At 52.9% G+C, this 27,974-nt stretch overlaps 1 protein-coding gene across 2 annotated transcripts in view; it reads left to right on the top strand.

Moving 5' to 3' along the window:
• The window catches only part of RIMS4 (regulating synaptic membrane exocytosis 4), a 58,598-nt gene extending 31,743 nt beyond the window's left edge, over nucleotides 1-26,855 (top strand). The window contains exons 2-6 of one of the 2 annotated variants that reach the window (XM_021689169.1): nucleotides 7,918-8,056; nucleotides 21,449-21,561; nucleotides 21,847-21,948; nucleotides 22,556-22,695; nucleotides 25,193-26,855. In XM_021689169.1, coding sequence (XP_021544844.1) covers nucleotides 7,918-8,056; nucleotides 21,449-21,561; nucleotides 21,847-21,948; nucleotides 22,556-22,695; nucleotides 25,193-25,411 — 713 coding nt within the window. In that variant the 3' untranslated portion in view covers nucleotides 25,412-26,855. Of the gene's footprint in view, nucleotides 1-7,914; nucleotides 8,057-21,448; nucleotides 21,562-21,846; nucleotides 21,949-22,555; nucleotides 22,696-25,192 lie in introns of both variants that reach the window. The other variant, XM_021689170.1, reaches the window with a different exon arrangement.
• Nucleotides 26,856-27,974: the final 1,119 nt, after the last annotated feature.

Raw genomic sequence — 27,974 nt, 5'->3', positions numbered from 1 at the left:
TCCCGGGACTCCAGGATCATGACCTGAGCCGAAGGCAGTCGCTTAACCAACTGAGCCACCCAGGCGCCCCGGAAAATTTGCTTTTTTATTGGGGGCCTATCCTAAATATAAAGCCAATTCAATTAAACACTATTCATGGGGCTGGGCAATGTTGGGTGCTGTCCTTGGTGCTGAAGGGGAGTAAGGGAGGAATGAACTTACACTGTAGACATAGGTACCGACTAGGTTGACTGCGGACTGTGTTTCAAGGTGCAGTGGAGTAGATACTTCAGGAGAGGTGAAGATGAAGTGCCCCTGGGACTCAGGGAGTCTGATCAGGGAAGTCTTTGTGGAAGAGATGGCATTTGAGTTCTGTGGTAGAGCTTAGTGAGTTTAGTGTAGTGGTTCATTAAAAACATGGTTATTGGAGTTAGAAAGACGGTTTGGGTTCCAGCTCTGCCATTAGTAGGTATGTGTCCTTAGGAAAGTTCCTTAACCTTCCGAATTCTTATTTTCTCCTCCTGTAAAATGGGGCAGTAACTATTTTGCTCACAGTTTATTGTGACAATTAAATGATATGCTGCCTCTTAAAACACTGGGCACAACATCTGACACAGTGGTGATAATAATAATAATAATAGCTGTCTTTATCAAGTGCTCATGGTATGCCACCACTCACTTAGGACATCCTGAAGATTAAATGTTTGTATCATTATATTACCATATTGTTAGAGTTAATCTTCATAACAGCCCTAAGAGTTTGGTGAGTGCTGAATAAATTATAGGTGTTATTTAAAGCTTAGCTCTGGAGGACAGTTAGAATTTTGATAGAGAAGGTGAGGAAGGGAGGAAAGTCAAGGAGAGAAAACCATGGTGAGGAGTTACTGAGGATGTACCCAGAGCGAGGTGCCTGGGGCTGGGGTGTGAAGACTATGGGGGAGACCAGTAGCAGATGGGCTGGGAATCAGATAATGGAGTCTTGCATGCCTGGATGCAAAGGTTGAACCTAATTTGGCAGGCAACGGGGAGCCATTCTAAGGTTTTAAATAAGATCATGGCATGATTGAAGTGATTTACTTATAAATTTATATTTCACCTTCATTTACATTATAGAATCAATACATTTAACTATAAAAAATTCAGAAGTCATAGAAGCATACAAAAGAGAAATAAAACTTTCCTAATGTGCTGGTTGGAGTATAAATTGGTACAACTACTTTGGCAAGTCATTTTGCAGCTGAACAAATGCTTGCCCTATAACCCAGAAGTTCTGTTTCTAGGTATATTTCTGAGACATGCATGTGAATCTTCCCTAAAGGCCAAGCATCGAAGTAATCATAGCAACATTATTCCTAATAGCCCCATACTGGGGAAAAAAAAACAACCCTAAGCAGTACAATGGATAAATAGGTTGTGGTATATTCACACAGTAGAATACTATATAGCAGTGATAATAAGCATCTACAACTACACACAACAACGTGAGTGGATCTTATACATTCAGCATAACACTTAGCAGAAGAAGCCAGCTCCCCCCTCCCCAAAGGGCCATTCTCTGTTTATAAAGTTCAAAAACAGGCAAAACTAGTATTTGGCGTTAGAGATCAGGATAGTGGCTACCCTTGTGGATTGAGAGAGACCCGGAGATGGGGCACAGTGGGCTTCAGGGGTCCTGGCAATGCTCTGTTTCTTCATTTGGGTGCTGGTTATACAGGTATGTCTGCTTTGTGAAAATTCATCAAGCTGTACGCTTTGGGTTTGTGCACTTTTCTGTATAGATCTTGTAGTACTTAGATTTGAAAGTTACAGAAACACATCTTTCATCCCCCTCTTCTGACAGTCTTTCTCCCTACAGCTATTCCCCATTAACAGTTTGGTTCATATCCTCCCAGATTTCCTCCCAAATATATATAAGCTATCTATAGCTTTACAAAAATGGTATTATGATTTACATAGTGTCCTGCAGTGTACTTTGTTAACAATATGTTGAGGCAGTCTTTCTGTGTCACTGTATGTGTGGATCTAGATGATTCTTTTTTTAAAAAAAGATTTTATTTTAAAATAATCTCTGCACCCAACGTGGGGCTCAAACTCACAACCCCGTGATCAAGAGCTGCATGCTCCACTGACTGAGCCAGCCTGCCCCCCCCCAGATGATTCTTTTTAACTGTTGCACAGTATTTTATTGTGGGGATGTGTCATTTAGTAAACTGGTTCCCTGTTGATGGACAGTTAATTCCAGCATTTCATTGGTGTAAATGATACATGGGGAACCTCTTCATGCATATCTTTGTGTACTTTTGTGACTGTTTGTGTAGAATAAATTAGTAGGAGTGGAGTATCTTTGTCTCAAGTGATAATTTAAGATGGTTAGTCTCTTGGGCGCCTGGGTGGCTCAGTCGTTAAGCGTCTGCCTTCGGCTCAGGTCATGATCTCAGGGTCCTGGGATCGAGCCCCGCATCGGGCTCCCTGCTCCGCGGGAAGCCTGCTTCTCCCTCTCCCCCTCCCCCTGCTTGTGTTCCCTCTCTCGCTGTGTCTCTCTCTGTCAAATAAATAAATAAAATCTTTAAAAAAAAAAAAAAGATGGTTAGTCTCTTAATGACTTGTTGGGTGGGTGGGTTGGATCAGGGAGACCAGTTAGGAGTCTGTTGACATAGTTTAGACTTGAGGTGTAGGTGGTTGGCTGTGAAAATGGACAAGAAAGGGGAGAGATAAGAGCTATTACAGGCAAAGACCTTATAAGACCTGCTGTTTGATGAGAAAGGGGAAAAGTCAGAGAGGTCCTGAGGGGGTTCTGAGTCTGGGTGGCTGAGTTGATTGGGGGAAGTAGGACCAGGGATGGGTTTAGTTTTGGCCAGGTTGCATTCAAGGATTCTGCTCATCATCCAGGTAGTGATGCTCAGAATGCAATTGGAAGTATTGCTCTGGCCAGAGTTAAGGGCTCCATGTTGGGGGTGAGATTCATTTGCATAGGGTGGTCCTGAGGTTGTGGGAGGGGAATGAAGTCACCAGGGGGTGAGGTCTAGAGAGAGGGAGAACCCAAGGACTGAATGGGGAGGCCCTCATGTATAGGGATGGAGGCAATGGTCAGAGGGACCGGAGGAGATTCATAAAATTTACTATCAAGGAAGCCAAAGGAGACATCTGAAATGACTGTTGTTCAAAGGATGAAGTAATCTGTAGCCTACGTTAGTCGCCCTCCCACTGGCCCCCCAGTGGTGCTGTCATTACATTTTGTACTTGGTCTTCAAAGCACTTACCACACTTGTGATTAATCAATGTGATCATCTGTTCAGGGTCCACCTCCCCCTCTGAACTGTGAGCTCTGTGGAGGCAGGGACCATGCCACTCTCATACTCTTCTATCTCCAGGATCAGGCATGGTGTTTAGTACATAATGGTGTTGGTACCCCAAGTTGTTGTTGCTGTTTCCTGGCAGGACTCCAGCTATTCACACTCTGCGCCCCCGCCCCCGTGCGAATTGGGAGAAGAGGGACTTAGGACCCCGCGGGAGAGAATTCAAGCTGCTCAGTTCAAGTTTTGGGTGCAGCAAGTGTGAGTGGGTGGCCAAAAGTGGGTCATCCAAACTCCCATTTATTTGTACATTACAGTAGCCAGCTACAGTTGGTGCCCAAAGCTTATAGGACTCAAACTCCAAGCCTCTCCAATGGGGCATTGGTAGCTTCTCATTTGCTCCCCTTAACCATCCCTTTGGAGAGCATGCCCTTCTCCTTACCTGCACTCATTGTGCAGCAGCTGTTCTTATCACCACATTCATGAAGGGAATGGTGTTCCCATCATGATGCTGAAATCTACCTGTGCAAAGATTTTTGAACTTCGACTTCCTTAGGATGCTGGTCAAGGCAGGTGTCTTAAGTCACATTTCCCCAAAAAGTACCCTGAGATGAGATTCGTGTGCAGGTGACGGAAGTGCCCCCACAGGAGACCGGGGAAGCAGGAAGCATGCAGGGATGTGGGATCGAGGGCAGCTCCAGCACCCCACCTCAGAGGGTTCCTCTGGAGCGCATGTTATGCCTCAGAGTTGTTCTGACCTGAGGTGAAGGACCTGAGTTGAGGGTTCATTCTCCTGTTCCATTTAGGCTTTGATTAAGGGGATCACGGATCATAAACCCCCAGGCACTTCTGCCTCTCGCTGTGTGGGGGCAACGTGGGCTCAGTAGCCAAAGGAAGACTGAGAAACAAACAAAAAGTTGGCAGGGAGAGGCTTTCAGAAGCCCAGTTTGGCGGTGGGGCTCACAGGAGTGGGAAGAAGGGAGATCTGTGAGGTGTGGGTGGAGTGTCAGCAATGTCTGCTACAGCAGGTTACGCCCGGGTCTTTTTCTGGGACCCGAAGGACCCAAAGCAGAGGCTGAAGCTCTCCTCTGTCTTCCATCCACGTGCGCTTTATCAGTGGAGACCAGCCCTTAGAAGCACATTTCACATCCTCATGAAGGCTTCCCACTGGACCAGAAGGCACTCAGTAGATGTTCACTGAGTGAGTTGGAAGCACCACAGTTCAGGAGCTGGGGGCTGAGATGAGGCCGTTGTACTTGGTCACGAGCAGCCGTTGGAGACTGGTTTAGGAAGCTGTGCGAATGCAGTGGAAGCCAGACTGCGAGAAACGACAGTGTGTGGTTGTCTCTGTGCTCGGAAGGAGTTTGTTGGTTGAAGGCGGTGGTGGAAGAAGCGAGGCCTTGAGCAGACTTGCAGGAGGAGTCGAAAGAAGCAGAAGATGGAGAGGTGGCAGATTCAAGGCCCAGAGAGGACAAATGGGAGGAGTTGTTCCTGGTGCGAGTGGGAGGAGGTGGGATGAGGAGAACAGGTGGCAGATCAGCCTTGGCCAAGAGAAGGGTTACCCTCTTACTCTGAGAGAGCAGGAGAGGGTTGAGAGGCTTGTTGAAAGGTCTGAGGATGGTGCAAGTTGGAAGTGAGAAGGAGCAAGTCAAAGAGACACATCTTTTCAGCCAAGTGGGGGAAAGGTCATTGGTTGGGGTGACTGGGTGACAGGGTAGGGAGTGTGAAAGCGTTGGTACAGTCACTTTGGGGACCTTGACTGAGTCAGCAAGAGATGGCCAGTGGAGGATCGGATGGCCAAGGGGAGATGGTGGACCTTGTTGGTGTGGTTGGGCACCACATTGGGGACTCCCGTGGTGGGGAAGGTGGCATGTTGGGGAAAATTTTGCAAGGTAGTTGGTGTGAGCAAATTTGGGGAGTGTTGAAAGGTCTTACTCTGCAGTCACTGTGGCTACTTCTGTTTGCATCTACTATGTGCCGGGCTCTGTGGCAGATGTCCAACAGCTCCATGGGGTCGTGCTACCCGACTTGCCCAAGGTCGGGCGGCCAGTGGTTGCAGAGCTGGAACTCTGTGCCTGCCCCGACTGATTGTGACACCAGCCTCACCTGAGGCTCATATAGGGATTTGGATGTGAAATGCTTTGGTGCTGCAGAATGCCACGCAGATGTGAAGCACACCTTTCCAAGCCTCCTCCTTAACCCCCGTGGGGACTGAGTTGCGTCATGCTTTGGTTCTCCCTCTTCCAGGAGAAATGTGTCAGACCCTGGTGGGCGGGGACAAGCCAGTGTGAGTCTCTAGAACAGGGCTCTGTGGGGAGGTAGAAAGCCCAGGCAGGTGTCTGCAGCCTGCCCGCAGGGTGCCAGGTTCTGGGTTTGTATCCCCAGTGTGGGGGAGTGGGGTTTGTCCCTGGACCTGTGTCTGCACTGTGTGTGTGGGAGTTGGGGGACATCTCTCTGTGCTTGTGAGTCTGTGCTTCTCAGTGAGCATGTGCGTGGTTTTGAATCTTACTCTGTCTTAGCACCTGCTACACACAGAGGCACATAGAAGTGGTTGGGTGGGTTGCAGATACAGCTTAGGGAAAGAACAAATGGTGGGATGAAGGGAAGCAGAGAGACGGGGACACACGTGTTCCCCCACGTGTTCAGAAACACCCAGGTGACACACGGAGAAATGCACAGTGTCCGTTTCTCTGTGTGCTTTCTTGAGTGGGTTGGCGTATACTTCTTATGGATGTGCATCTGTGTGTATGACTGGCACATACCCAGTTAGCCTCCGAAACACAGAATGATAGGTATATGGAGACTCGTGGAAACACTCAAAAACGCTCAGACATACATTAGCGTACTCTGTGTCTTTGCATGTTTATTCCTGCGTGTTTCTGTGTTACCGTGTGTTTTTCTGAGTGTGAAAATCTGTGTGCCTGAATAATGCAGATACATGTGGGAGACAAACGTGGGCACACACTCTGAGAAACACACACACAGTGTGTGTGTGTGTGTGTGTGTTTGTGTTTGTGTGTGTTTCAAAGTCAGGGAGGGAAGGAGGAGGGAGGCCAGGAGAAGGCCAGTGGGAGGGTCCTGGTCTTGCTCTGCTTCCTGGCACGCAGACCCAGGTCCCCTTACCTCTTGGGGAGCAGGATGATGGGGTTTGGGTGACACTGCTTTGCTCTGGTGGGTTGGCCAGCCAGCACTGAGGAAGCCCCTGAGGTATACGAGTTCATTCCAGACTTCGTAGAGAGAAGTAGATCTTCATGGGGAAGATCCCCCTAAAGATCTACCTCACCTCCAGTACACCCGCAGTCTGTGCAGGGGGGCAGGAGATGTAAAACTCACCCTGGTCACCAGGCTGTGGAGCAAGGAGCAAAGAGACCCTCCTGGGGTCAATTCCTGGTGCCGTCATTCCCCCCCGCCCCCTTTCTGGCTCTATGGGTGTGGACAAGTGGCTTAACCTCTGTGTCTTGTGTCCTTGATGCCCTTGAGTCTGGGAGAACAGACTCATCTACCTCATGGGGGGTTGAGGATTAAGACCACTCTCCGGGCAGACATCCGTTCATCCAGCAGTTATTAATTGAGCACCTACTGTGGCTGGACCCTCTTCTTGGCCCTGGGGCTTCAACAGTCAACAAAGCAAAGTACCGTGTGCTGAGTTCACCTGCTATGCGGAGGAAGCTGGTCAATAAACCAGTAATGCCACAGACATGTCTGGGGTGGTGTTGGGAAGAAAGCCAGAGCAGGGTGATAGGACAGAGAGGGGCAGGGGGCGGTGGGGGCCAGAGAATGGTCAAGGAAGGCCTTGGCTAAGATGACGTTTGATCACAGAGTGGAAGCAAAGGAGTGAGCTACTGGCAGAGGAGAGGGTGTTTGAGGGGAGGGAATAGCAAGGGCAGAGGGCCATTTGTTATAAGTCTGTTGTTCTCCCCATTTTACAGTGGAGGAAATGGAGGCACAGAGAGGCTGAGTGATTTGCCCAGAGTCTCACAGCCAGTGAGAAAGAGATCCACATTTGAACGTGGGCAGTCTGGTTTCAGAGCCACTGGTCGAATTGGTGGTCCTCAATCGGGGGTGACTTGCTCCCCCCACCCCAGGGGATATTTGGCAATGTCTGGAGACATTCTTGATTGCCCCACTGGACCGGAGGGTACTACTAGCATCGAATCGATGGAGGGCAGGGATACTGAGAGAACTTCCACGATGCACAGGGCGCCCCGACAACTCGGCGGGATCCCGTCTAGACCGCCAGTTGTTGCTGAGGTGGGGAAAACCTGGTCCGGATCCATGCAAAGCACTCAGCAGAGTATGACACATAGTAGGTGCTCAGTAAAGAGTAGCTGAAGAGGAGGAGAAATGATCTGTAGAGAGTTGCAGGGGAGTGTTGAATTCAACGGGGAGAAAAGGGACCTGTAAGTGAATCCGTCCATTTACAGGACTCCTGTGATGCTGCTTGGTGGGTGGGTATGAAGGGCAGGGCCACCCCAGGGAGGGGGTACAAGTGAGGCAGGTGGTAGGAGGAGTTTGGTGGACTGGAGGGGGCGGGGCGACACTGGGCAGCCACCAGCCACTGTACCACTAACCAGACGACTTGTCTCTCTGTCCCTTCCCGCCCTATGTCTCTCTCCCCATCTCTCTTGGCCTCTCTGCCCAGAAGGGGACAGCCGGAGGCTGAAGGGGGCCATCCAGAGGAGCACGGAGACCGGCCTGGCGGTGGAGATGCCCAGCCGGACCCTGCGCCAGGCCAGCCACGAGTCCATTGAGGACAGCATGAATAGCTACGGCTCAGAGGGCAAGTGAGTGTGGGGCCCGGCCCGCTGCCAGCCCTCCTGGCTCTCGCAGCCCCTGTGGTGTGGGGTGGGAGGGGCTGAGCAGCGCCAGCCAGGAGGCCTGGCTCAGCCTCAGGCCAGGCGGGGCATTGGCTCAGCACTGCGGTCATGCAGAAGGGAGGTGGTAGGGCAAGCAAGCTCCAAGGGTGCTGCAGAGCTGTGTGGGGCAGACTCCAGTGCCTGACGGCCCACGGGCTGCACCATCCTGGGCCCATCCCTTCTCAGCACCTCAGTTTTCCCATCTGTAAAACCGGGTAATAGGGGCAGCCTCAGAGGGGCGTTGTGAGGATTCAGTGGGTTTCTATTTACAGAAAGCAGAGGACAGTGTTGGCACGTGAGTGCCGTACGTCAGTGTTGGCAAAAATAAAGAAGGGGGTCGAGATGGGTTTTATCATGATGTTACTCTTTCCTCTTTACTTTCTTAGTTTCTTAAATCATGATTGGTTTTTAAAAATACATAATTAATACTGCTTGTTAAGGAGTTTCACACATGTCAAACCATAAAATATTAGGTCTGGGGGTGCCTGGGTGGCTCAGTCGTTAAGCGTCTGCCTTTGGCTCAGGTCATGATCCCAGGGTCCTGGGATCGAGCCCCACATGGGGCTCCCTGCTCAGTGGGAAGCCTGCTTCTCCCTTTCCCACTCCCCCTGCTGTGTTCCCTCTCTCGCTGTCTCTCTTTGTCAAATAAATGGATAAAATCTTTCAAAAAAAAAAAATATATTAGGTCTGACCGCCTCCTCACCAGCGTTCTCTCTCCCTGACTGTATGTCAGCACCACTGGGTTCTTGTTCCCGCTCCAGATTGCAGGCCCTGTGCCCTGAGTCAGAGTCTCTGGGAGTGGAGCTCGGAACTCCATTTTTTAAAGGTTCCCTGAGGGAAGACTACTCCAGACTGGGGGGATCTCATCTTTGTAGCAATTATGGACCTCTTTGAGAATTTTGGGCAAGTTTTGGGCCTGCTTTCCCCTGAGAAATATGTGCACATACACCCTAACACACACACAGTCCCACACATTCTCACACACATACACAGTCGTACAGACATACTCTTTTCATAATTAGAGCGGGTTCCCAGATGCCCCTAGAGCCCATCCATGGATCCCTAGCAAAGAAACTTTGCTCCCAAGTGACTTTCTTATTGTACAGATGACCAGGGCACTCAGAGAGGTTGGGGAGCTTGTCCTGGATCACAGAGCACGTTAACGGGTCTGGAACTCAGGAGTCCTGACTCCCACTGGGGGCTCATTCCATGGCAACGCGTCGCTCCCTTGTCTTGGCCATCCTCAGCCAGGGGTATGGGGGTTCTTGTCACCCTCATGAGGACACTGGGGCTTGGGGAGGTTAAAGCAGTGCTGTCCAGTACAGTGGATGCTAGGCACGTAGCTATTTAAATTAATTTAAATGGAATAAAATGAAATATTCTGTTTTTCTGTCGCGCTGGCCATATTCCAAGTGTCCAGTGACAACTCTTTGGGACAGTGCAGGTATAGAGCATCTCTGCCCTCGCAGACAGTTCTGTTGGGCAGCACTGGCTAAGTGGCTTGTCCGGGGGCAGACACCGGGGCGCGGCTGGGGCTCAGCCACCACCTTCTGCTCTTCTCCCGTTTCTGGCACTGCCTCCCAGCTGGGGGTTCCTGCTGGCTGGAAGCCTTCCCACCCCCAGCCCCTCCTAAACTGGGCATCTCCGGCCTCTGTGAATGGCCTTGCCTTGGCAGATGCTGCTGTCCCACCCACTTCCTTGGGAGGCTTTCCGGAGGGCGAGAAGAGGAGGAGGACAGGCAGAAGGGAGAGGAAGAGGAGGAGGAGGAAGGGAACAACTGTTTTCTTTAACCTGAGAAACTTGGCAAGGCAACAACACTTGGAGGAAGATATTGTAGGCATCGGGGTAGCAGTGGGTCTCTGCCGAGTTCCAGAGGGTCAGGAGGTTTGGGGCCTTGTCCTGGCTCTGCCACTGACCCCCGGATGGCCTTGGGCACATCCCTTGGCCTCTTAAGCTCCAGGAGGCTGGCCGACATCTTGTCTGTTGGTCTCGCAGGCAGCTCAGGGGGAGGGCAGCGTGGTGCAGGGAGCAAGAGCGGGGAGTCAAACCCAGAGCCCCATTTTACAGAAGGCTCAGAGACGCCACGTGACTTGTCCGGGGAGAGCAGCACAGGAGGGTGTCGTGCAGGAGAAATGAGCTGATGCCTGCACATGACAGGTGCTTGGGAGGTGGCTCTTGTCATTTCTTGTAATGTGCTTTAAGGGACCAGAGAGTCTGAGATTCCAGGCCAGGACCCTGGAGTCAGACAGGCCTGGTTTGTGTCTCATTTCTGCTTCTTAGTAGCTGTGTGACTTTGGGGAAGTTACTTTACCTCTGTAAGCCCAGTTTCCTCATCTATGGAAAGGGGACAGTAATAGCACACCAAGACTACTCTTAGAGTTGTATGGATTACATGAATTAATATATGTACGAGCGCTTAGGACTGTGGCTGGCACGTAGCATGCCCTATTATTCTGTTATTACTGGCTTTGATTATTGTTGTTTGTTGTTGATTCAGCCCATTAGTTGGGTATTTTGCTCCTTGTGGCCAGTTGCATCTTACTGGACACAGGGAGCCACCCCCGATGCAATTGTGTCTGTAAAGTACTTAGCACAGAGCAAGCACGGGATTGATGTTGGCTGTGACATTTGTGATCATCAAAAGGTTTGGGGTGCATATCTTGAGCCCAACTGAGGAAGGATAAGGTGGGTTGGAGGGTGCTGGTTCTAGCAGAGGGGAGAGTCTTGCCCTCCAGAGAGGATCTGAGTCTTGATGGAGCCCAGCCAGGTTCCTCCACTCCACATAACACCTGGGCAAGGAAGGGGCATAGAAAGGACGCGGGGGGGGGGGGGGTTGGTACGTGGAGCTGTGGTCGGCCTCCTCCTTGTTCTGGAGGTATTTTGGGCACTGGTAGGACCCAGATGCCAGGCTCTGAAATAGGAGGGGGTGTGACTGTCCTCCCCTTGGGCTCCTGCCAGCCCAGCTGAGCCTTACGAGGAGCCAGCATGCTCGAGCAGCCCCTGCGAGCCCACAGCCCCTGGTGCTGCTGGATCTGTATCTGTCTGCCAGTGCCCTGGATCACTGGCGTGTGTATTCCTGCAAGTGGGCACAGGGGTTTTTCTTTCAGCAAACATGATCGAGTACCTACAGTGTGCTAGACAATTGGGCTGGGCACCTGGGAGCCCCAGCCTTGCACTGACCGAGCAGCTCGCAGTGAGGTGAGAGCTGCCAAGGACAGGCGTAGAGAACTTTGGAAATACTGCATCCTCACCAGGTCTCTGGGCTGGGGAAGGGATGCGTATGGGTGGGGCCATTCTGTCAGTGAAGATCCTTGGGCTCCAGACTGCCTCATATTAGCTGACAGTGACATCAGCCCTTGCTGTTCCAAGTGTGGCCCCCAGTCCAGCAGCATCGGCATCCCCTGAGGGCTGGTTAGAAATGCAGTGTCGGCATCCCCTGGGGGCTTGTTAGAAATGCAGTGTCAGCATCCCCTGGGGGCTTGTTAGAAATGCAATGGCTCCACCCCAGACCTACTGCATCCGAATCTGAAGCTTTACAAGCTCTCGGGGTGGTCCGTGTGCACATGGAGGTTGAGAGGCCCTGGCCCAGTGGGAATAATGTTCTAGAGCTAAGCCTCATAGAGCACTTGCTATGGGCAGGCACCGTGCAAAGCGCTTTTATATATATTGGCCCATTTAATCCTCACAGCAACCCGATGACGCTGAGCCTGTGAATGTCCCCATTTTACGGACGAGGACACAGAAGCCAAAAGAGGTTAATTAACTTGCCCAAGGTCACTCAGCCAGTAAGTAACTTCAAATGCCAGGCTTCAAATTTGGGCCTTGGAATCTGCCCTTCACCTTTACACTTGATTCTTTCCCTCATTTAATGGTTGTGTCCATCAAGATTTCGGGAGGTAGACGCTTCCAGCGTGGTGTGGTGGCTCAGTGAGTCCCTTCAGCTTTTCCCTCCCTAGATTTCAGCAGGTGGGACTGGTCCTGGTGTGTCTCCTGGGGCTGGGGAAGGGCTTTCCTTCCCTGAGCCCCTTTCTGCCTGGTTGAAAATTGGAGTTCTCTCTGTTAAGGATGGAAGGAAACAGCTGTGGGTTTGGCAGAGCCGAGCCACTCCTCACTCTTGCCTGGATGCACGCAAGCCTCCCTTTTGGTCGAAACTCCAGTCTGTCACTCAGCACGCACTTCTGCTGACCCCTGCCAACCTGCGCCAGGCCCTGGCCATGTGCCCCCAGCTCCAGCGCCCTGAGCCTTTCACGCTCCCCTCCGTCTCCCCTGCAGGTCTTCACTTCCTTTACCTGGCACTGCCCTTCCCACCTCTCCTCCCTCTGACTCATTCCTCTTCCAGATCTCAGCTCAGAACTGGCACATAGGCTTCATCTCCTGTGCCAACTCCAGTTAATTGATAGTAGCTCCCTGGGCTGCTGTGTGGAAGAGGATTCTGGAGCCTCATCCAGCCTTGGCAGGGGTGTGGAGGTTGATTAGCAATGTCTGCCTGGGTGTGGGCAGATGAGGGGGAACAGTAAGGGCTGCGAATCCTCTGGCTGCATCAGCAGCTTCCGCGGCCTGTTCTGCCCTCCACAGCACCCACCCCTCGGTCGTGATGGTCACGGGTATGTTTGTCTGTCCCACTAGGCACCGAGTTCAGTGCCTGCCCAGCCTAGGACCTGGCCTACAGGTGACATTTTGCAAATTTTGGTGGATAATGGGTAGGTGCTATGAGCAGAAGCACCCCCACATCCACTCCTTCCAGCCCTTTCTCAGCCTCCATCACGCAGAATCAGGGCCCCAGCATCCTCTCTGGGTGCCAGAAGCTCTTGAGCTGGCTCCCACAGCCCCTCCTGCTCCTTCCCTCTGTCCCTCGTTGTCCTGAGGTGTCTGGGTCACCGACATCCAGTTCCCTGGGCGTCTGGGTCACTGTGCCCACAGCCCTGGAAAGCAGGGTGTGGGAGCTGGTGCGTGACCACCGCACCTGGGCTCGGGGTCACGTTTTTGCCAAGGCTGTTTCCCTAATCACCAAAGGCCCCAGAGGCCCGGTGGGTGGCTGGGACCCCCTTTCTCTTGCCCACCTCTGCTCTGTAATGGTCCATACCTGAAGGACAGCCTGTGACTACATGTGGCTCTGGGCTAGGAGACCCGAGGTGGGGGGGTGGGGGCGGTCCGTTTTGTAAGCACTCGTATTTATGGTACATTTGACTGTGCCAGAGTGAGTTCTCAGAAGTTCATCTCGTTTAGTACTAACAACGGCACTGAGGGGTATCCTGTTTATTCCTGCCCCACCCAAATGGAAACCCAGATTCCAAGGGGTGAAGAATGTACCTCCACAGCTCCAAGCCGGGGGTGGGGCGGAGTGTGGTCAGGATTCAAATCCAGTGCCCAGAGCCCGGACAGTAACCCCTCCCCCTCCCCCACCCCCGCCCCGTGCTGCTCTGGGCAAGGCGAAGGTCCCCCCAGGGCGCGTAGACACAGCAGAGCAGAGTGGTTAAGCAGATGCTCTCTGGAGCCAGACTGCCAGTTTCCAGCAGAGTGATCTTGGGGTTGTGTAACATTTCTGTGCCTTGGTTTCCCTTTCTGTTATTTATTGGATGGATAAAAAAGTAAATCAAATCCCCGGCATCATGCCCATGAGCCACACTCATGTGCTTGGGGGCAGGTTTGGAAACGTCTGGATGCTTGAGAAGCGGGAGTCGGGCTTGTGGATTCTGTGTCTCCTGGCATACAGTCAATTCTACGACACCGCTTGTTTTGAAAACGTGAATTTGTTCCAACACAGTTGAAGTATTAGGGAGTAGCTTGAGCACAATACAGATTTCGCCTTTGCTCAGGTGCGTTTCGTCCATGAGAAACACGAGGGGAACGCAGAAAACTGCACCCACATGGGAGTAAACCAGACTCCCGCAGCTCCTGCCCTGTGTCCCGTCCACACCGGGCCTTGCAACTTCCTACCCCGTTCCAGACAGCCCTCCTCCTCCACTTTGCAGCAACTCCTGGGCCGAAATCCTTCCGACACACATTTTCCACAAGCAAACTTTAGGACGTCGCCTACGTAAAGCACCGTATTTATTGTAGTCTGTCTGCATTTCTTAACCGTTTAATGTGTATAAAGACTGTGCTCCCATTTTTACTATGTTCCTGTCTTTCTTGTGTGTGTGTCTGTGTATATGTGATACTGACAGAGTGTTTGGGTGTTGTGCCCCTAACCCTGTTTTCCCCGGAAGGCCTGTGATTTCTTCTGGAAGGATTTTGCCCTGCAGAGTGATTTTTAGGAATGTCTGTTTTGCGTGATAGCAAACTATAGTGTAGTGGAGGCTCCGTAGGTCTGTGGGAGGGCAGATGGATGGGAGGAAACATGGGGGCAGACAGTGAATGGAAGAACAGAGAACCCATAAACTACTAAAACCTATCAGAGCCACATAACCTATAATCACCATGAGGGCTGTACAGCCTTTTAATTTCGGATGCAGTTGAGACAGGTGATCCATCCGGAAAAGAGAAGAGTCAACCCCCAAGTAACCCAGTTACTTCTTTAACTGTTGAGAGCACAGAAAATCCAGGGGCCAAACGGAGCACAAAGATTAATACTAAAAGACAAATGAGTTTCAGCTCCACAAACAAAACTAACAAGATTGGAAATGCAGGAAATCTTATTTCACCATTAACACAAAATAAAAGGCCAGCGGCCCACGGGTTGTAATCCTGTTTCAGGCCGGTGCCTCTACCCGTGTGGCTGGCGTGTGTCCTCAAGAGGAACCACCTGCTGCAACCCTCCCTCTATGCTCCCCCATCCCACCTACCCCCCATGGCCTGGGCTTGGTCTCAGGCATCCAGATGCTGCACTTCCAAACAGGTCTGGAGTCAGAAGTGCCATGAAAGTACCATGGAGAGAGAGAAGAGGCTCTCCCAGGCCAGACAGCAGGCGCCAGCATCTATTCCTCAGCATATAATGTGTGCTGGGTCCCGTGCTGAGCACCCTGCCCGCGCGATCTCACTGACTCTCCCCAGCAACTCAGTAAGGTGATTACAGTTTATCCCCATTTCATCCATGAGGAAACAGCAGCTCAGAGAGGTTACAAAACTTACCCCAGGTTGCACAGCACTGGAATCCAAGGTCTGTCTTAGGCCAAAGTCCAGTCTCAGCCACTGTATTTTCCCAGTTTGGGACCAGCAGAAGGGTTTGGCAGTGAACATTTATTGAGTTCCTGCTGCATACAGGGCATGGTCTAAGTAGTAGTATGTGCACGGTATTTAATTCAGCAGGCTCTTTCCCACCCCTTTGCGAATGGACCCTGTGAGCAGAGATTTTTGAAACCTTTAAAGCTGGTAGAGGCTTTAAAGGCACCCACGGAACGAATGGCACACACTGTCCAAGAGGGAGGTAGGCGTGGTCTTGTGTGCAAATGAGAAGATTTAAGTGCAGAGACACCAGCAGCTTGCCAGAGATCACACAGCAAGCAGGTGACCAGTGACTAGAACCAGCTCGGACTTTGTGTCCTCTGCCTTTTGTGCTACTCCCGGGAAGACCCCGAGGTGGAGTGAGATCTCTGGTACAGTCGGTTCTCAGGCCGGCAGGAATCTGCCACCACTTTCTTCCTTCCTCCAGCCCCATGGAGGTTGTGATAACCCGTTCAGGGTTTCTGGGGCATCTGCCTGGTTCCTTGGCAGCCGGCGAGGCACCCTGGGATGGGAAATCAGGCAGCCTCCCAGATATTATAAACAATTACCGCTAATTACCAGGCCTGCCAGTTCCCCATTGTCTGCTCACAATCCCACCAGCAACTGAGGTGCAGACAATGATGATGTTGGAGGGAACTTTCAATTTCAGGCTGCAGAAGCCTCGCTCTGCCTGGGAGGCTGGACCCTTTAGTGACTTGGACCCCAAGAGGCACCACCGTTTCTTGGGCTTTTGGAGCCCAGACTCTCCTTACAAAGTGGAGCCTGGACCCCACAGATGGCCAGGAGCATAGGGTGGAAGAGAGACAGGGCCGAGGAGGAAGGCCCATGTCACCAGTCGTGAGAGTCTAGGTCTTAGCCTTGGCGCTGTTAATTAAGGATTTTTGCAAGAATACACATTTCTGTCCCTAGATATTTAAGTTATTTCCCCCATACTTTCTCTGTGAGACTGTTGCATAATTGCTGAGATAATAGATTCAGAAGCCGGACTGCTTGGATTCAGTACTCCTCTGCCTGTCTTGGTTTGGCCCTCTCTCGGGTGCGGCAGGAACATATGCTTCTCTGGGGCTTGGAGGGACGCACAGAGCCTCAGAGACACAGGGTCACTTGCAAGATACCAGGCAGCCATTTCTGCAAAGCATCATGCCCTTTTCTTAGCTCCACCCAATAGGAAGGATGGGCACAGGTCCCCTCTGTTTTCAGATTCCCCAGGCCTGTGTGGGGGTTCCCCTCGGGCCTCAGCACCACCAACCCCATCCAGGGACCCAGACCTTCCCCGAGGACCCTCCAGCATCCCCACTCTCCCCTCCTCCCTGACTTCCACTGCTCCCTCAGGCTGGGGGGTCGTCGTTGGTTTATTTGGGGACAGGACAGCCTGGTTTTTGCACATATCCCTCTAAGTCTGTTTCTTCTTGGATTTGCAACCCGAAGGCCAAGAATCTGACCGCCTTGTTTACTGCCTTCTACTGGGCTATTTATTACTTGTCTGAGGCAGTAGTCTGAGGCAGTGGAAGAGGGTGGCAGGGATGGTAGGAGATCGTGAAAAGGAAAAGCACCCAGGCTACAGTGTCAAATTATCATTCTGCCATCAAGCCTGCCAATAACTTAAGTAGAAACCGAATTTACTGGACACCGCTCAGGCACCTCACATGGGTGAGGGAGGAACTTGAGCAGCCAGGACTGGGGGACTAGTTTGGGGCTCTTGGTGAGGCCCACGCACAGGGCTCAGTCCTCATGACTTTCGGTCTCTGGGATTCTCCTTTTTTGTTTCCCAGAGAGAATTTTTGTTTGACCGAGCTTGGGCAGGTGTCTAAGCCATGGATCCATCAGCCCTGGCCAGGGGACAGGGGCACTGTATTTAAGTAAAGCCAGTTGCCATAACCGGCCTCTTTAATCAATGACTGAATGAAAACGTTCGTTTCTTGTTTATGCCAATTTCAGTGCAGGTGTTTCTGGTCGTTGGGCCCAGGCTCCCTTTTTCTTGTGGCTTCACCATCATTAGGGTCCCTGATGGGGGAAGAGAAGATCATATGTGAAGTTTTTTTATTTTCCCCTAATTGTGGTAAAATACACAGGATACCAGCTCACCATTGTAACAGTTTTTTGTTTTTTTTTTAAGATTTTATTTATTTGACAGAGACACAGAGAGGGAGCACAAGCAGGGGGAGTGGGAGAGGGAGAAGCAGGCTTCCCGCCGAGCAGGGAGCCCGATGTGGGGCTCAATCCCAGGACTCTGAGATCATGACCCGAGCTGAAGGCAGATGCCCAACGACTGAGCCACCCAGGCGCCCCCATCGTAACAGTTTTTTTAATTGAAGTAGAGTTGACACAGTGTTACATTGGTTTCAGGTGTACAGCATAGTGATGGGACAACGCTGTACATTATGCTGTGCTCGCCGCAGCTTCGGTACCATCTGTCCCCATACAGCCTATTACAGTGTCACTGATTGTCTTCCCTATGCTGGGTCGTTCATCCCTGTGACTTATCATTGCATGCAATTTTTTTTTTTTTTTTTTAAACAGAGGAGCTGGGGTTGGGGAGGGGCAGAGGGAGAGGATCTTAAGCAGGCTGCATGCCCAGCGCTGGGCTCACGGCCCTGAGATCATGACCTGAGCCGAAATCAAGAGTCAGATGCTTCACCGGCCGAGCCCCCCCGGGCGCCGTCATAATTTTTAGGTGTGTCGGTTGGGTGGCATTAAGTACAGTCCCATCGTGCAACCATCACCACCATCCACCTCCAGAACTCTTCATCTTGTTAATGTCCCCATAAAACATGAACTCTTCATTCTCCCTTCCCCCCCGGGCCCCGGGCAACCATCCTTCTGTCTGAATTTGACTGCTCGAATACCTCATGTCAGTGGAATCACCTAGTATTTATCCTTTTGTGACTGGCTTATTTTGTTTAGCATGACATCTTCAGGACTCATCCCCATTTGTAAAATGTGTCACAACTTCTTTTCCTTGTTCAGGCTGAATAATATTCCATTTTATGTATAGACTGTTCATCTGGTGGGCACTTGGGGTTGTCTCCACCTCCTGGCTATTGCAAATGATGCTTCTGTGAACATGGGTGTACAAATGTGTCTCAGACACCCTGCCTTCAATTTCCTTGGCATACTCCCAGAAGTGGAATTGCTGGATCATATGGTAATTCTATTTTTAATTTTTTGAGGAACTGCCATCCTGTTTTACATAGAGGCTGTACCATTTTACATTCCCACCAACAGTGCAAAGGATTCCAATTTCTCCACATCCTTGCCAACACTTGTTATTTTGTTTTCTTAATTTTATTTTGTTTTTGGTAGTAGCCATTTCAATGGGTATGAGATGGTGTCTTGTGACCCCTGGCAGGTTTTTTTTCTTTTCTTTTCTTTTTCTGTAATGCCAGCGCCTGACTTCAACTTTGATTGCTTGAGGCATTCATTTCAAAGAGGCAAACAAATTTGTCAGCGACACAAAGAGCGGGGCCACCTCCTCCACAGTTGAGGCTCTTTTGTTTTAGAGATCTTGATTGATTTTCGGTAGCTGACCCTTTGGGCCACTTGTCTTTTCTCTTCCCGTGCTTTAAATTTCCGCTCTTATGTTTTAAATTCACCAATAAAGAGTGAACCCTGAACCCCTAGGCCTCCACCCTTGACCCCAATAAAAGCAGAACCCCTGGTCTGTGCTCTCTCTCGTGCCCCCCTTCCCACGACCTCGCTGTGTAGCCCCAGGTGTGCTGTGCAATTTCCCAGGTCTTGTAGGTAATAAGCCTTTATTTCTTTAAAGTTTCCTGATGATTGTTGCTGAAGGGCATCTTGCAATCATAGTAAGAACCACAAGGGTTGGTCCAGTCCTGACATTGGTTTGGAGAGGGCAGATGTCTGTGGCAAGCGCACGGTGGCCCAGGTGAGTGCCCCAGGCATTTCTAGCCTTTGGCATTACTATCATTGGCTGAGGCTGGCACAAAACGGATGGCGTGGGGGTTAGGCCTGGAAGGGGCCTGTATCCCTTCAGCTCACATTGGCCACACTTGCTTACAAGGCTAGGAGACAGATTAAGCTGTCTCTCCAGGAGGAAGAGATGAGCAGAGCATTCCCCACACTCAGAAAAGCATACCGGACTTCCAGGAGCCCACCTGTGTACTGGGACCAGTCCTGGACAAGGGGAGGGTGTTGTATGCCATGGCAGCCGCCTGAAAGGTGTCTTCCACAGGCAGACCTGGGTTCAAATCCTGCCTCTCCACCCTATCACTGTGTGACCATAGGCAAGTGGCTTTCCCCCGCTGAACCCCAGTGTCCTTGATGTTAGCTAAACAAAATCATGCCCATTTCCCTAGAGCTACTGCAGGAGTCACACCAGAGGGTATGGCTCATGAGGACAGCACTTGAATAAGCCCTGGAGCTCCGAGGGTGCTGGCACATTGTAAGCCCTTGGGACTGAGGTACCCAACCTGAAGTAGGTGGGCCGGGGACTGCGTGTGTCTTGTTATATTGTCCTCTTTGGTCATTTCTTCAGGAGCAACACGTTTCCCCAGCAAAATGGTCAGTTCTTGTGTACAGGGTTTTGTCCCTTGGGAAAGGCAGACCAGTGGTTCAGAGCAGGAGGGGAAACACGTGTGGAGTGGATCCCCACACCCCACCTTCCTTGGAAGCTCTTCCTGCTCCTTCAAGGCTGAGATCCTAGCAGGTTTCCAAAGAGGGGGGCTTTGGTGGGGGGGGGGGATGCTCTCAGGCAGCGAACCAAGCATACTGTGCCCTCGAGGCCCCAAGGCGGTTTCCTCCTCCTGCTCAGAGACCTCCCTGGCTGCTGCCGGGCAACCTGGCACACAGTAGGCACTTGTTAAAAGTCCAGTAGTGTTCTTGGGACCTGCCCAGGTGGAAAGTCACCAGGGATTGGCATTGGGAGTGTTGTATTCGCTGACTGCCCTGGGAGCTCTGTGGCTTTAGGCGGAGCAGGACCTGGGCCTCCTCATCTGAACAGTGGTGATAAATGTGAAGAACCAACCTCCTGGGATTGGAGCGAGGGTCAGATGAGGAAGTGGGCTGCCGGTGCTTTGCTCCTAAAGATAATAGTACTCATCTCATTTAATACAACAGACCTAGGAAATGGGAACATTATTATTCCCATTTCAGAGATGAGAGACAAAAACTAACTCAAAATTGGCTGAAGCAAAATAATAATAATTTGTAAGAATAATGGTTGTTATTGACTTATGGAACCAAAAAAAGAGATGATGTATCTTGCTTCAGGTAGAACTTGATCCAGGATCTTACGCAAGGCCACCTGTCTGATGGCTTCCGAATGGCAGCGAGATGGCTCCAGTCTTCTGTCTGAGGTTCAAGTCTGGTGGGAAAAGAGAGCTTCTCACTCCCTGCAGTTCACACGAAGCTTCTAACCAGATTCCTGTGGGCTGAATTGGGCCATGCGCAGATCTCTGAGCCAGCACTGGCCAAGGGGAGGAATGTGCTGATCGGCCAGGCCAAGCTCATACCCAGACCCTGGAGCCTGCTGTGCTCTGCTCCATGGGAATCAGTGCCTTGGGGAGGGGGCTCTTCAAAGCAGATTTGAGGTCTCATCCCAACAGAAAGGGCAGTGGCCTTTGGGCAGCCCTGTAGCAGCAACAAATGCAGGCCTCTGAGGTCGAGCCACTGGTCCTATGCATCTCAAACGGTCAGGTGCAAACAAGTCTGCGGGGGCTCTTGTTAAAAGGCAGACTCTGATTCAGCAGGTAGGGGTGGAGTGCGGTGCAGTTTTGTTCCTAATTAGCTCCTGGGAGATGCTGCTGGTCTCTGGACCACACAACCAGTGTCGTGCCACTAAGCCACGGGAACCAGGCACTGACAAGCGTCACCTCCCAGGCTTCTTACCACCACCCCAAGAGGCAGGTACCATCAGACCCATTTAGAGGTGGAACCTGAGGCTTGGTGAGGAGAGGCGAGGGGATGGTACCGGACACAAAAGCTAAGCCCTAGAATTTTGGAGTCGAAGTGGAGATGTTAGGGCCATGAACATAGAAGGAAGGAGGGAGAGACAGGACAGAGGTCTGCCTGAGGCTGGGTGATGGATGTGGACAGAATCCCCGGGGACTGAGGGGAGCTCTGGAGGTGACTGCCTGAGTCATCAGAGTTCTCAGTCAGCGCCAGGGAACATTTGGTTTTGTCTCCTCTTTCTCGCAGCCTTAACTACGGGGGAGTTTGCCTGGCGTCAGATGCGCAGTTCAGCGACTTCCTCGGCAGCATGGGGCCAGCGCAGTTTGTGGGCCGCCAGACCCTGGCCACCACGCCGATGGGTGAGTGCCCCAAGACCTGTTCCGGGGGTGGGGTGCCACATGCCCTGTGTCTTTCTCCTTGCCCCCTCTACCTTGGCTGCATCCACTGAGCACCCAGCTTAGAGCCCTGTCTGCACCCGCCAAGCCCTCAGCAGAGCCCGGGCACTCATGTTGGAATTATTTCTGGTCTTGTGTTGGGCTGGGAGCAGGGGAAGGGGGTGTCATCTCTAAGTAGAGAGGAGGGGCTGAGCCCTTGGGCGAGCTTATGAGCCACTTCCCAGTCCCTTTGCTTGGGGTCTCTTGCAGGGGATGTGGAGATCGGCTTGCAGGAGCGCAATGGCCAGCTCGAAGTGGACATCATCCAGGCTCGGGGACTGACAGCCAAGCCAGGCTCCAAGACACTGCCAGGTGTGGGGACTGCCCTTCCTTCTGCAAGGCAAGGGTGGACGTCGGGGAGGAGGTCCTGAAGGGTATCTGGGTCTAGAAGAGAGAAAATCGGGCCCAACTACAGGGGGACCCCTTTGTCCCAACTCTAGTGACTCACATGGGACTAGTGGTTTAGGGTTTGTTCTGGGGATGCTCTTGAGATTGTCAGTTGACTTTATTGGTCTTCCCAACTGGTTTGAGCTTCTGGAGGACAGAAGCTTTCCTGTGTATGGCTATGCCCCCATACATGGGTGCTTGGCACACCCAGGCTGACCGAATGTGTCCGTGATGACTGTGGGAGCCGGGGAAGGGGTGAGCAAATCAGGGACTGAGAGAGGAAAGAGGTAAGAGCAGAGTGAGCAAAGGCAGGGAGGAGGCAGGCAGGCCCCCCCGAGGGGGTGGAGTAGGCCCCGCCCAATGCTGGCTGCACCCCATCATCCGTATCTACCACCCCTGTGGCTGCCCCCCCAAAACCCCAGAGGGGGGCAGTCTGACCCTCAGCAGGGGGTGGGCAGCCTCGCTCTGCTGTGCCATGTGCCCACCATTTGAGGGCCCAGTTGGAAGTCACCCTGCTGGCCCCTGTCCTCAGCGGCCTACATCAAGGCCTACCTGCTGGAGAACGGCGTCTGCATTGCCAAGAAGAAGACCAAAGTCGCTCGCAAGTCGCTGGACCCACTGTATAACCAGGTGCTGCTGTTTCCTGAGAGTCCCCAGGGCAAAGTCCTGCAGGTGAGGGGCCCTGGCGGGTGTGTGTGTGTGTGTGTGTGTGTGTGTGTGTGTGTGTGTGCAGTTCCTGAGGGAGAGGGGAGCGCTCCTGGGAAGAGGGGAGGTCTCTGGAGGGCCTCCGCTGGAGGAAGTAGAGCACCGTGGTTGATCTGAGCTCTGCAGTACAACTTGGAACAGGTTCCTTTCTGAGCCTCAGCGGCTTCATCTGTAAGAAGGGGTTGTTCGTGTTACCTCCAGAGAAGGTCTGCAGTAGCTGCTGCCATTGTTCTTGTTGTTATCCACCGTCGACACAGCCATTCTGGAAGCCCGGGGCTTGGCCTGGAGCACAGAGATCATCGACTGGGAGGCGTTGAGGATCCAGAGAGGCGTGTGGTCCCCTGGCCCTTAGGAGGGTCCTCAGGGTGACTCAGACGTGGAGCTGGGAATAGCCGCCCATCGTGGGCGTCGGCAGGGCCAGGTCGGATGCCTGCAGGAGCCGCGTGCCCACTGTCTGAGAGCCGCCACTCGGGCACTCTAGCTAGTGCCTCCGGGTCTTGCTTCTAACCAGGGCAGGCAAAGCGAGTGAGGGCAGGCCCCGAGCATTGCAAGTGGTCAGCACAGTGGGACTTTCTCCAAACGGGGAAGCCCAGGCCTGTCCAGGGCAGACTTTTTCAACCTGAGGGTTAAGACCCATCCGTGTGCTGTGAAATCAGTTTAGCGATTCTCAACAAGTTGTTTGCTTGTTTAATGGAATGGAAAGAAAACATTTGTCATTCTTAGGCAAGTCGTAGTTGGTGAGGCACTTGCTTCAACTGGGAATCCCACATACTCGCTGTGTAAGGCTGTAAAGGTCTTACTGTACATCCCTGTCCAAAAGTTTGGAAAAAGCCTTCCAGCCTAGAGGCATACAGATACAGTGTAAAACCCCAGAAGGCCATCTAGGGGCCACATCTGGTCCACCAGAGGAAGGTTGTGCCTTCTGGCCTGAGCATCTTCGGAGAAGCTCCAGAGAACGGCCCTGTCTGGGATGTGGGGGGGGGGGGGCGACAGACATCTGAATGGGGTCCTGGCCGCTGAGCTCTCCGACTGACGTCTGAGTGGGACAGACCTACCAGCACCATGCGTGAGACCCGAACACCAGCTGGAATGTGTGTGACGGCTGCCGTACCCAAGGACCACCGATTGGGTAGCTTCCACAATAGAAATTTATTTCTCATGGTTGTGGAGCTAGAAGCCCAAGATCACGGTATTTAGTTTCTTCGAAGACCTCTCTCTTTGGCCTGCAAACGGCTACCTTCTCACTGTGGGTCCTCGCATGGTCTTTTTGTTCTGCCCACATGCATCCCTGTGGTCTCTCCATGTGTCCTAATCTCTTACAACTCCAGTGGGATTGGATTAGGGTCACCCTAATGGCCTCATTTGAATCTAAGGCCCTGTCTCCAAATTACAGTCACATTCTGAGGGCTAGGGCTTCAACATGAGTTTTGGGGGAACACAGGTGAGCCCATAACCCCGGTTTAAAATTAATCCATCCATGCACTAGAGATGGACTTTGATCAGCTGCCCAGGGAGCCCTGAAGACTGGTCAGGTGGGCCACCTCGGGCGAATGATTTAACTTCTCCCAGACTCCGTTGAAACAACAGAAACGGGAGCATTTTGTAGGGTTGTTGGGAAGATCGACTCTAAGGCCAGTGTCGCCTTGGGGCAGTTCCTGACACACTGTGTGGTAGCGTGGGCTCACGCTATTCTCTCCCCCGTGTACTGGAGGAGCCGCCGAGAGTTTACAGGGAGCTTTCACATCCACTCCTTTGATCCTTACCCGCGAGGTAAACTGGGGATAACTTCATTTAGAAACAAGAACTCGGAGACCCCAGGAGGTTAGATGCCTTGCCCACACCACCAAGCCAGGACTGGGATTGGAACCCACGTGTGTCTGACCCCAGAAGCTGTGTGTGCACACCGACAGGCTCTACGGAATGACTGAGCCAGCCCACCTTCATAGCGGGGATGGAGTTAGAACCTGAGCCACAGGAGAGCACATGAGGGTCCTGCAGCCACAGGAACCCCCCAACTGGCTGCCCCAAGAGAGAGTGTTGGCCACACAACAGGGAAGGCACTGCAGAAAGGAGTCTATTGGAAACAAGGAAGGGCGTCTATCAGCCACTTTTAAAACTTTGTTTCATGTGAGGGGTTTCCAAGGATCTGGAAGCGGAGGGCCTGGTGGGGGTGGGGCTGGGGGGACCAGGCAGGGGACTCACCATGGAGGGCCAGCCCGCAAGGCTTGGCGTCGGAGACGGAGGAGGGTGTGCAGGGAGGAACGGAGAGGGCTGGATGGGAGGCAGGAAGCCAGCGGGCTTGGCGAGCAAGAGCCAGGAAAATCGGGTCAGGCTCGAGCCATTCTAAGGCGGTGGCCGCCCCAGGACTCAGAAATGCAGCGGGCATGGGGGTGACCTGGGGTCTGGTTCTGGGCCTGTGAGCGGCACTGGCAGGATCTGACCCGCAGTGTCTCTTGCCCCGCAGGTGATCGTGTGGGGGAACTATGGGCGGATGGAGCGGAAGCAGTTCATGGGTGTGGCCCGTGTGCTGCTGGAGGAGTTGGACTTGACCACCTTAGCCGTGGGCTGGTACAAGCTCTTCCCCACCTCCTCCATGGTGGACCCAGCTGCGGGCCCCCTGCTCCGGCAGGCGTCCCAGTTGTCCCTTGAGAGCACCGTGGGGCCCTGTGGTGAGCGATCTTAGGGCCGGGGTTGAGGGGGGCTCCCCGACAAGGCCTGGAGAACGCCCAGCCCCAACCTGGGACCCCAGGCCCAGGGGCACATTGAATACAGGAGGACGGGGTTCTCCCCCACAGCGGGGAAGCAGAACGGGGAAACCTGCCCCCCAGGGCCCCTCCTCACCCTCTCTTTGCCTCCTACCCCCTGAGACCTTCCCTCTCCCAACGGGATTGGCTGCACTTTTGACTTGGCCGGTTCTTGACCTGGTGGATGTGGCTGCAATCCGGAGAAAGGAAAGACTGAGGTGGCAGAGCAAACCATCCTCCTGTCCCAGACACTGTCCAACTGCTCCCCATTTTTTGCCTCCTCGGAAGCTCGCTGCCCGGAGCCAAGTCCAGAACCCAGCGGCCATCTCCATGGTGCCAATTACCAGCAAGTGTCTTTCCTGCGGCACCGGGTTCAGGCAGCTACTCCTGCCCCAAAGCCGATGGGGCAGCTTTGCAAGGATCCGGAGCCAGCTCCCAGGGGGCCCAGAGCCTCCCACTTGAAGAGGAGCTCGGCCTCCCTCCGCCTGCCCGTGGAAGGAGCTTTGCCGCAGCCTGTCTGAGTCCATCTGTCTGTCCCTTCCTGCCTGCCCCTCTTCCAGTGGCTCTAGGAATTGGGGTCCAGCAGGGACCAAAGGAAAGGAGGTGGTGCCCTGGGCCTGGCACAGACCCCCAGGGTGCCCTGCTCCGTAGGATTGCAACAAGCTAGTTTGGAAATGGTGGACTGGAAAGAACTGGGTCATCTGCGTTTTGGTGGAGGAGCTGCGGGACCCTGATTTTTGAGAACCCCAAGTCCAGAGAGCTCACCATCTCTGAATTTTGGGGACGCTGGATTGGAGAGGGAGTCTGAGTAAAGTTGGGATTGGGACTGGTGGTGCCAAGGCAAGGGTTTCTCAAATAGGAGAATCCCTCCTCGTTGGATGAGGTCAGAGGTCTTCTTGTCCACCCCTCTGCCTCCAGGCTAGGGGTCTGGGGAGGTAACAGAGCTTCCCTATTTTAGTCTTTTTAAACAAACCATCCTGTACTAAGGGCAGAACCCACTGCCCCGGCTTCAACTACCTTGGCTCATGAGTGTAAGAATCGGGAGATTCCTTCTCAAGCAGGCCTGGGTAGCTGCCTTCCTGGCCCGGCCCTCCCCGAGGCCTACGGAAGCCCTTTTGCATGCTGGGAGGACACAGGCTGGCCCCTCTCTGTAGAAGCACATTTCTGCCACCTCCCCCTGGGAGGCACCCAGCAGCCCACCACCCCTCATTACCCAGTCCCTGCTGTGTAGGGCGTAGTCCAGGTTAGCTGGGTAGAGTTAGTGTTCCAGGCCCTGGGGCCTGTTCTTAGCTTGCATATAGTCCTTACAGAGCTCCAGGACGGGGTGGAGAGGAGATAGCCGTCTCCCCACTGGTCTGGGTCTGGGCCTGGAGCCTGGGTCATGGGAGGCCAGCCCTTCTTCCTCTTCCCTCCCCCCATCCCCAGGGTTGGAGCTGGAGCTGCCCCTTATACTCAGATGTTCTGATGTATTATCCTTGGTTCCGGATTTATTTGTGAAGCACTCCTGAGGGTTGTGGGCCTGGTGGCCCACTCTCCTCCTCGGTGGAGAGGCCTGGGCTCCATCAGACGACGTCTTCCACCATGGGATGCCCAGCTGTGTTTAGTCCCGCCTCGTCCTTGGCCTCACTCTAGGCTGTTGACCAGGTGATTTCTTCCACCTGGAACCCCTTCCCTCCCCTCCCCTCTACCTGTTTAAGCCCTGGGGAGCCTTTAATGTTCTGGATGAGTTATATCGCCTCCAAGGAGCTTCCCATGCTGCACTGGGAAGGGGAGACCGAGATGCCCCTTTCTTTTATCGATGAGCTCTCCTGAGCTTCCTGGGATTGTGCTGGGTGGAATCCCAAGGCTGGGGCAGGAGGCAGCAGGGCTCTGGATGGCCTCCAATCTGAGGCCCAGAATCAGCCCCTCCCCTGTTTGTTTTTTTTAACCAGTGTGATTTCTCTGCTGTTTGTTTATTACTCACCATTTGGAATATTTTGAGCCAGGAGAGCGCCTTCTCTCTCCAGCCGTCACTGCTCTGGTTGTTCAGGGGTAGCTTTTCAAAGACGGGGCAGAGCCTGGCTGTCCCAAACAGAGGGAGAGAGGGCTCGGTGCACCCCCCCCACACCTGGCCCGAGCCTACCCTCTGGTGTCTGCACAGCCTTTATAAAGAGAGAGAGCGCGCTCCAAAGCAATAACAACATCCTGGGGGTGGTCACCGAGGGCCCCCCTCAATGACTTTCTTGTTTGTTCTGTGAAATCTCAGTTCACCTCCTGGTGGGGTGGGGTGGGGGCTGGAGCCCTGTTTCTTTGTATAATTGTTGTGAGCACGTGCCCTGCTTCCAAGGGGCTCTGACCATTTGGTGCGGGAACCACTATCTGGCCTCACCAAGAGATGGGGGTTTGGGGAGGGGGTGACTGTTCTCAGTATTAGCTTTGGGGAACCTTCAAGCCCAGCCTGTCCCTACTGCTGCCTGATTGATCCTTTGCCCACTCACACTCCATCTGGAGAGGAGCAGAGAC

This window comes from Neomonachus schauinslandi, chromosome 10 (genome assembly GCF_002201575.2).
Source record: "Neomonachus schauinslandi chromosome 10, ASM220157v2, whole genome shotgun sequence".
NCBI classification, from domain to species: Eukaryota; Metazoa; Chordata; class Mammalia; order Carnivora; family Phocidae; genus Neomonachus; species Neomonachus schauinslandi.
Note: the sequence above shows the minus strand (reverse complement) of the source record. Positions and strands in the feature narration are given on the sequence as shown.